Genomic DNA, 9,483 nt, shown 5'->3' with positions numbered 1-9,483 from the left:
TCCGTCTGAGAGCTTGTTGTTTCTCGATATCCTTGAAATGACCCCAATTATTTTCAAGGGCCTCATATGACCAATTCAAAGCATCATGGCAAGTTGTTTTGGTTTCGACAAGTTATACATTTCCTGGAGTTTTCTCGACGAAAAGAGGATAATTAATGGCAGAACATGTCGCAACATGCGTACGTTGTTAGAAGTCATTTAGACCTGGTGGGGATGCCTAACATGGGTATTCCCACTTGCTTGCAAAAATTAGGTTAGTCCTGATATTTTCAAAGAAATACCATGTTCAATGAAGGGTATTCAGATAGGCCAGAAGGATCTGTTTGGGAGCACCTCATTTCTCGACATCCCTTAATTGACCCTTTTTTATGGTCTTGTATGACCAATTCAAGGCATCATGCCAAATTATTTGGGTTTTGTCAAGTTTCACATTTCTAAAGTTTTCTCGGTGAAAAAAGGACGATTAATGGCAGAACGTGTCACAACATGCATACGGTGTTGGAAGTCATTCAAACCAGGCATGGATGCCTAAAATGGGCATGCCCACTTGCTTGCAAAAGTTGGGGTCTGTCCTGAGATTTCCAACAGTTGGATCAATTATCCATAGTCCTAAAAACACTAGTTTAGATGAGTGTATTTATAATTTCCGATCATTATCAATCAGCATGAGCATTTTCTTTTGTCCTGAAAATTTCATGAAAGTTGCCAACAATTTTGGAATTTCAAAATGTGCATGAAAATTTTACAAACTAGAATACTTTTTTCTAAAATTGTAAACAAATTTCCAAAAAATTATGAAAATTTTGAACAAAAATTGCAAACCACGTACTTTAAAAAAATTATCAACTTTTTTGAAACCATAAATTTCTTAAATTTGTGAACAAAACAATCGACAACAAGAACGTTTTCTAAAATTCTAGAACAATTTTTAAAATTGCAAAGAATATTTGAAAACAAGAACATTTTTTGTTATGCCAAACAATTTTTTATTTTTGAAAAAAGTTTCACAAAGAATAATAAATTTAAAAAGTAGAAAAATGAATAAACAAAAGGAGAAGAAAAATGAAAAAAAATGAGAATCAAAAAATGCTCAGGCCCTAGAAAATAAGAAATGTTTTCAGAAAATGTTAGTAAATTTGAAAAAATGTTTCTGTTTTTCGAATAATGCTCAAAAATTAGGTTTGTGTGCTGAAAAATATATTCAGAAATTTTAAAAATTCTTCATAATTTCAAGAATTTTTTTTAAAAATTGATAAATTATTTGACTTTTTGAAAAAAATCTTACACTTTCAGAAAAATATCCTTGAAGTTTGAAAAATATTTACAAAATCAAAATGTTTTTCCGAAAAAAATGTTCTCAAATTTGGAAAAAAGATCGTGTTTCCAAAAGAAGTTCAAATTTTGAAAAACATTTCGTATTTTTGAAAATATTCATGTTTTCAAAATATATTTTGATGATGAAAAAACACATTAGTATTTTTTAGCTATAAAAAAACACTTTAGCTACAATACCCCCTGTCAAATAATCTCGATACAAGACAGTGTTTCTATTCGTGCTAGAGTGTCTTCCCCTTTGTACAGTACTAATTTCGATCTGCTACAGCATTTATATAAAAAAAACTCCTACGGTACGACCATTCTCTGTGATAATATACCACGCTAGTTATGTATAACCAAGTTGTGTTTGTCCTGGTGGCTATTAAAGTATTCCCTCCATTCTTAAAAGAGTGTATTTTTAACTTTGTTGGAAAGTCAAACTTTTCTATGTTTGATCATATTTATACAATAATAGACCAACATTTATGTCATCAAATTAGTAGCATTAGATTCATGATAAAATATATTTTCGTCATATGCCTATTTGGTTTCACAAGCATTGACATATTTTTGCATAAACTCGGTCAAACTTTGAGATAGTTTGAGCCCAATAAAATTGGAAGTACACTCTTTAAAGGACGGAGGGAGTATACAACTGCAGAAGGTCCTGGGTTCGAAGCCTGATTTTTTTTTTTGATCTTCGATCCATGCTACAGTAAATACTAATGGGCCGGCCCAAGGCGGACACAGAACGTAACAGATCTCCGTGACGTATTTTCTAGAAAGATTATCCTTTATTATGAAGGGGTAAAGATAGATCTCGTCCGTTGATGTATTTAGGGGATTGTACCGAAGCAAAGATTATTTTGTTATCGAAAATTGTAAACCAACGGACTTTTACGGGCCTATTACGTGGTCTGTTTCGTTAACTAATCTCCACCCCCCACCCCTGAATTTCGGATTGTCTCAAAAAAACCCTGATTTTCAGGGATGTGGGCCCCGCATCATGATTTTCTCCAATCAAAAGGTCCCAGCTAAGCCCGTAAAAGCCCATGCTTATTTGCCCATGCGTGTAGCAAAGCTCTTTTCTTATTCACGTCCATTGTGAGTTTAACGAGTTAATCGAGCTAGCTCGCGAGTTACATGAGTCAAGCTGAATTTATTATGTTAACGAGTCAAGCCAAAGCTAACTCGAATTCTAACGGGTCGAGCTGAGTTTATTATGTTAATGAGTTCATTATATTACCGAGCTCTAACGGGTCGAGTCATGCTGGCTCGACTCGAATTCCACCCCAAGTGAACGGTTTAAGAAAAAGAAAAATCTGGTAAATCAAAATATATGTTTGAAACATGTACATATGATTTCAGTGGGCTATTCAACTTCAACAAAAAGTAACGGCAGGGATCAATAGGCGTGCCATGAACAAGTTCAGGCAGGTCATAATCGATATCAAGCTATCGGAGGGCCCCCCTGATTGGGTGGCGATTTACATTTGCACTGTGTTACAAAAATATCCATGACAATATTGTTACACGTGAAAAGATATTCAGATATTTTTGGAACTTCTAATGCCCTCCTCAGGGTTTCAAAATTACCAGGAGCAGCAGTGCCGAAAACCACTTGTTTCTCAAAAAGGAAAATAGCTACTGCATGTCATGAAGACATGAAAGTATCAAACAGGAAAAAGAACACAACAAAAATAACAGCTTGATTTCCATCTTCCACTTTTGATCAGGGTATTATCACAAGTACGGAGAATCCATGTGTTGGCCATCCCTCTCATCACCAAGCATCATCATTGGATCTAGACCAAGATCGGGGCGTGGAAACAGTAATTTGAGACGAAAAGCATCCACGCCATTTAGATAGTATCTATACAGCCTCTTTGCTCGGATAAAACCTAGGCGGCCATACAGAGCGAGGGCACCCTTGTTTGTAACCTCTGCTTCAAGCGTCACCTGGATTGCACACGAGTCAGATGTCAAATACTCTAATCGTTCACACTGTTAAGGCAAATAGCTTATTCTGGTAACTGCAGGACAATCAAGGGACTGCATGAGTCAGATGTCAATCCTCTTTCCCTTTTTTCTTTACAAAGAGGATATGAACCACATCCATAGCCAAAACAAATAGACAACGAACACAAAAGTAGGATATATATAATAGCTGATATGTTTCTCAGATGACAAAATATCAAAAACGAATGAAATGTTAGAGAAGACGGACCAACAGAACTGTAGTATAATTACCTCCTCACAACCAGATTCCATCATTACCCGAATGGCTCTAGTAACCAGCTCAGTTGCTGTAGCATGAGGAAATACAGGTTAGATCAGCCTAATATACAACATAACACATTAAACTGTAAGGTAAAAAGTATGACGATTCCTATGGAAGGAGATAAACTGGAAGGCTGAAATTGCAAGGAGTTGACAAAGATTATGGGACGCCGCATTACTACATTACAATATTTGAAGTACTAGACAACTGAGCATCTTCGTTATATTTAGCAACAATGCACTGATATCTGATTTGTCAGAGATTGAGCTACCATATGAAATCCATTTAGTCCAAAACAAACTCAACGTATGAAGAATGGTGCAGAATATAACTTCAGTATGTAACACCAGATAACCAACAACGTTTGCTAAGTTCTTGCATAAATAATAATGCACATAGCGGTTGCAACTAATGACATCACAATAGCACTTAACGAACGAACATTATATAGATCAAAAGAAGGCAGCACAAAAAGCAATTGTCAAGAAAGAAACCTAGCAAGGCTAGCATAGACATGTCAATCATCAAGAAATAAACATAGTATCCAAGAACTAAGCAAATAAATACGCCTTTCTTTCTGCAAATGAAGCAGACCCAAAGTTAAACAAGCACAATAAAATACTTAACATAGCTGTTTCATTAAAGGGCAGCCCGGTGAACGTAGCTAGCTGTTTCTTTCTATAAAAAAAAAGCAAATAAACAAATGCATTAGAAGATCCTACTCATAAATAATGGACTAACATTAATAAATTCTACAACACAAGCAACATATTAAAACTGTGCCCAGCACCAGTCAGACCACCAGAGTTCGACGACTTCCATCGGCTAGAATTTATTCCCCACCTCTATCTCTACTACTAAAAGTGCGAGTTCTAATTCTTCTAAAGCCACCAAAAATAGTGCACCCAGAACAAACCACACCCTGATCTAATCTATCTAATTAAATCTAAGAGTTGATATTGCTTCTGTGGTCTGCCATCCAATCCAAGGGCTCATATTCAATGTTCTCCCACAGCCCCACGCGCGTCCAGCCCCAGTCACGTAGCCACCACCTCCCTCACACAATCCTCCCTTAATTAATAGCATATATCCAATATCCATGCTAGCACTAACCAATTAATTATATCCTACAAAAATATCAATGTGTAATTAAGATCTTGTCAAATATTAGTGTGCGATGCAATTAATATATTGCCTAATATGCACATGCACGATTAATGTGCAATGCACGTTAATATTATATTAACGTGCATTGCACATACACGATTACTAGTAGTGACTGGTGTCTCAGTAGTTCTTCTTTAGACAATGCCACCAGGTGCTAGTGACTGGTTGGTTGTATGTTTTTCTCATATTGAAACTAACAGCAGATAAATGGATTCTTTGGACAAGAGCAGGAAAACTGTGCTAACCCAACATGTTTGTATTACAATACTAAGCCAAATGTAGTTCTATAATGCAAGGTAAACATGTAAAGTGATCAAGAAAAAAAAAGGTGAATTTGGAGAAAGATAACTCATGTTAGTCATAATAACTAATGAAGCGAACTTACGCAAACACAACAAAGAAAAGGAACATGATCTCACAAAAACATAAGAATATCAAGGACAACATACGGATTCCCTCTGTTTTCTGCCGGTAACCCTTAATAACCGACCAAATCTAGTTTCTACGTAATCAATAGGTAGAGCTCCTATTGGTTGTGCGAAATAAAGCATATGGTACTCCAAGAAAGATGGTTGGTTGTTACATAGAAAAAATAACTCCGCCACTCCATACTTGTTGGCCAAAATGGGACCAAAAAAGGCACCTTATCCTGAGTCTGTAAGTTAGTTAAGTTATTTATTTAACTAGCGTAATGCCCGCACATTGCTACGGGTATTATTAGATTGTTTAGTGACTTTATTATGTTGAAATGTTTATATAAGAAATTGCATGTTTTTTAAGCATAGAGTTGCAAAGTTCAAATTTTGTCCAAGTGCGTAAATAAATTAGAATTTTAAATTTAAGTACATTAGTTTTCTGGCGCAGTTTCAATGGTCACATCTTCTGGGAAGTTAAAAACTGTTTTTTTAATGTGTTAATCTAACAATTATTATGCTTCTTTTTATTCTTTTGTAATGTCTTTCTGCTAAGAGACATCATTTCGCCAGCACACCTTTTCACCAAGGGATGTGTCTTTCCACAAAGAGAAATCCTTTCACCAGGGGGTGTGTCATTTAACCGAAGGACATGACTGTTCGTAGGCCCTAACTGTCAAGATATAACAGACTTGATTGATCCTCTATATAATCTAAAGACTGGTCCTTTTAGGGTCATGTGTCTAATAATGGATACTGCATTAGGAGTCACTTTTAGAATAAAGAGGGACAAGGATTGCAGATGCATGCTGGGAACATGCAGCATGTCAGTCATAAATCGGTTCGGTTGCAGAGCACATCACATTCAGAAATTACAGTGCTTCTTTTGAACATAATCGGAAGCAAAGAGAAAATGTTTCCTTTTCAGATGGACGAATGAGATAAAATCTAACTGCAAGCATAAAAATTGCTCCAATTCAAACAAAATAAATGAAACAACCAGAGAACTTTGGACATTTTTCACAGTAAGCACAATGCCTATCCCTAATAAAATACTAAATGAAACAAGGCAAAGAGCGCCTTGCAATGAATCAAATGCTTATGTAACAACACTAAACCTGACGTTTCTTTTGGGAAGCAATAACCATTAATTGTGTGTTCCTACTATAGGATTTAATATTGCAACCTTGCAAAAACATAAAAAACGAAAACCACACCCTTATACGAGAGTGAACAGAGTCTTAGCAGTTACATACACTGGACAAGATGAAACCCTTGAAGTAAAACTATACACAAGTAAGATCTCTACGACTAGCAAACTCAGTAAGAAAGATTGTGTTTCCATAAACCTTACTAAGTCGATACTGCCACCCTTAGACATACATAGCAAGATTCTAAGATCACACATCGCCTAGCAACAATTGATGAACTATAGCAGAAAATTAAAGGATTTTTTATAAATATAAATCTAATAAACTCACCGATTCCTCGTCCTCGGTAGGGCTTGAGGACGACGAGCATGGCGATGTACCCCCTGAAGGCGCCTCTGTGCTCCCCCATTTTGCAAACCACTGTCCCCACGCACTTACCATCCTTTGCATCAAACGCCTTCGGACGAATCCCCCGGACAAACCAAGAAACCATCAAGAATATACCAAACCCACATACTTTCAGCAGCGTGAGAGGTAGAGTGCAAAGAGAAAATAAAGGCGTACGAGCAAGGTGAGCTGTGGCCAGAGGTAGACGAAGTAGCGGTAGGTGAAGATGGAGTAGGGTTCGCTGAGCTCCGCGTCCACCAGCGACATCACCAGTGGGAGGTGCTGCTCACCGCCGTAGCTAACGTACGCAATCTCCGCTCCGCCGCTGGAGGAGTCGCGGCGCTCTACGGGCGCTGTGCCCTGCATCACAGCCGCAGACATAGGTCGCCGGAGGACGAGCGAAGATCGGCGGCGGGGACGGATAGCTAGGTGAGAGGGAGTCAGCGGCCGGCGTAGGCACGCACGGGCTAGTGGACAAGCCCGTGGCCTACCCAAACTTTAGCCCGAAAGGATCTGGGCCAACTTTCTGTGTAGGTTAAACCCGTTATCAAATTAAAATGTTCAGGTGTGCCCAAACGGAGTCAAAGCCCATATCAGAACTCCTCTTTCACGAGAGACACAGTTTTTTCATCCGTTTTTTTTTAAAGTTCGTCAAAACCTATCAATACAGGATCTTGTTTTGAAGATCTCGACGCAAAGGATCCAATGGTGAAAACGGTTTGAGATTTGGACACACGATCTAGGAGATAAAACATTTTGAATAAACGGATCTATGAAAAAAAACTCCCAGGTTGCGACAAGTGACGCACATGTTATGCGCCACTTGTCACAATCTAGAAAGGTGAAAGTGATCTTTGGAAGGAGTATTCCTCAATTAGTGATTTTGCGTGCACCCTGCTTGCTAGACTATCGGGGTTGCTGATCTATTTCTTTCCTTTTTCAATTATCCTTTTAGTTTTCACTTTTTTCTATTTTTCCTGAACTTCTTTTTACAGATTTTGAACTTTTTTCAAATTTGTTTCAAATTCATGAACTTTTCCAAATCTATGACCTTTTTTAGTTCATGATCATTTTTCTTTCAAATTTGTGAACTTTTTTTTCAACTCCCTTAACATTTTTGTTTTTCCATTCTTTTCAAATTCACGAACTTTTATGTATTTTGATTTTTTTAAATCCGTGGACTTTTTTTGTATTCTTGAACTTTTTTGCAAATCCATGAATTTTCTTTCCCATGAACATTTTTCTAATCCATGAAATTTTCCATTCATTTTTTCTTTTATCATTTTATTTTTCAAGTCTGTTTTTCTTTTTCTAATTTTGAACTTTCTTTCTTAAATTGATGAATTTTTTTCATATTTGTGAACTTTTTCTTAAAATCATGAACTTATCTCAAATTCATTAACTTTTTTCAGACTCGTGATATTTTTTCCCAAATTCTTCACCTTTTAAAAATTCATGATCTTTTAATATTTTATTTTTCGTGACTTTTTCCTTTTTCAAATTAGTGAATTTTTGTTCTTAAATTCGTGAACATTTTTCCAATTTTATAATATTTTTTTTCAATTTGTGAACCTTTGTTGAAATGCATTAACTTTTCTTAAAATCGTGAAATTTTCTAAATTGATAAAAAAATCAAACTCATGAACTTTATTTAGATTCATGATTTTCCCCTAAATTTATGAACTTATTTAGAAAATAGTAAATCCTTTTTTAGAATGTCAGTGGTCAATGCTCCATGTCACCACTCAACGGTCAAAGGTCACCGGTCATGGTCCTAGGTCAGAGTCAATGGTCAAAGTGTGCTTATAATCAGTGCGATCTAAGAGCATCTCCAACAGCCGCGCTAAACAAGCATCGCGTCATAAATTTGGCCATTTTAACGCGCGCGCAACCCGGCTGGTGGCTTCAGCGGGCTCGCAATAACCGCGCGCGCGGTATAAGGAGTTGGGCGCGCAGTCGGATTCGCTATCTCGCGCGGTGTATTTGGGGCGCCCGCTTCCGCGCGCGGCACACTCGAGCGCTCGTGCCGCACTCTCTCCTCTCCGCCTTCTACGGCCCACGCACACCGGCGCTGGCGAACTGCACCCATGGACGCACGCGCCGGCACCCCGCTCCCCTATCCTATAACCGCAACCCCTCCACCGCTGCTGCCGCCGCCGCCGCAAACCCTAGCCCGGGTGGCGTTGGCCTCGCCTCCGCCGGAGCTCCTCGGACCATCGGCCTCGCGCGCGGCCTCTTCATGCCGCCGTGGATGACCTCGGCGGCGGGTGGCGTCGCGCCAGCGCCGGCCCGAGCCGACGCCCCCTCCTCGAAACTCCCCAATGCGGCACGACCAAAGAAGGGCAAGACATCGGCGAAGAAGAACAAGACGGTGGACGGCTCCGGCACCTCGAAGGCGAGGAGGAAGAAGCTTGCAGGGCGTGCGACGGGCGCGGCAGCTACCTAAGCGCCGGCGAGCTCACTCGTTGAGCCGGCGGCCGACGCGCACAACATGTTCGACGAAATGTCCCCAAGGTAAAAAAAATTCCAACTTTTCTCTTCTTGTTATTTTTTTCAATGCATTCATATAGATAGCTTATTTGCATTGTTCAAAAAACTTTGTAGTCTCAATGATGATGCATACATGTCAACTATGGGTGTTGACTCCAACAATTCGCATTGATCTCAAACCAATGACATGCATTTCCATGACCATGAGTTCGAGGTTGTGACGCCCGGATAATTAAGCTACAACAAACCTCCGTTGATGATGCCGCGTCACCACGGT

The 9,483-nt window shown here is 38.8% G+C and overlaps 1 protein-coding gene across 1 annotated transcript; it reads right to left on the bottom strand.

Moving 5' to 3' along the window:
- Positions 1-2,767: 2,767 nt before the first annotated feature.
- LOC123041902 (N-alpha-acetyltransferase MAK3) lies at positions 2,768-7,211 on the bottom strand. The gene is made up of 4 exons (XM_044464462.1): positions 6,894-7,211; positions 6,660-6,786; positions 3,568-3,623; positions 2,768-3,276 (listed from the first exon to the last, which is right to left on the bottom strand). The coding sequence occupies exons 1-4, from the start codon at positions 7,095-7,097 to the stop codon at positions 3,061-3,063; spliced, it is 603 nt and encodes a 200-aa protein (XP_044320397.1). The 5' UTR covers positions 7,098-7,211; the 3' UTR covers positions 2,768-3,060.
- Between the last annotated feature and the right edge of the window lie 2,272 nt (positions 7,212-9,483).

The sequence above is a fragment of the Triticum aestivum genome, chromosome 1A (assembly GCF_018294505.1).
Source record: "Triticum aestivum cultivar Chinese Spring chromosome 1A, IWGSC CS RefSeq v2.1, whole genome shotgun sequence".
NCBI lineage: Eukaryota > Viridiplantae > Streptophyta > Magnoliopsida > Poales > Poaceae > Triticum > Triticum aestivum.
The sequence above is the reverse complement of the archived record's forward strand: the minus strand, read 5'-3'. Positions and strand labels throughout refer to the sequence as shown.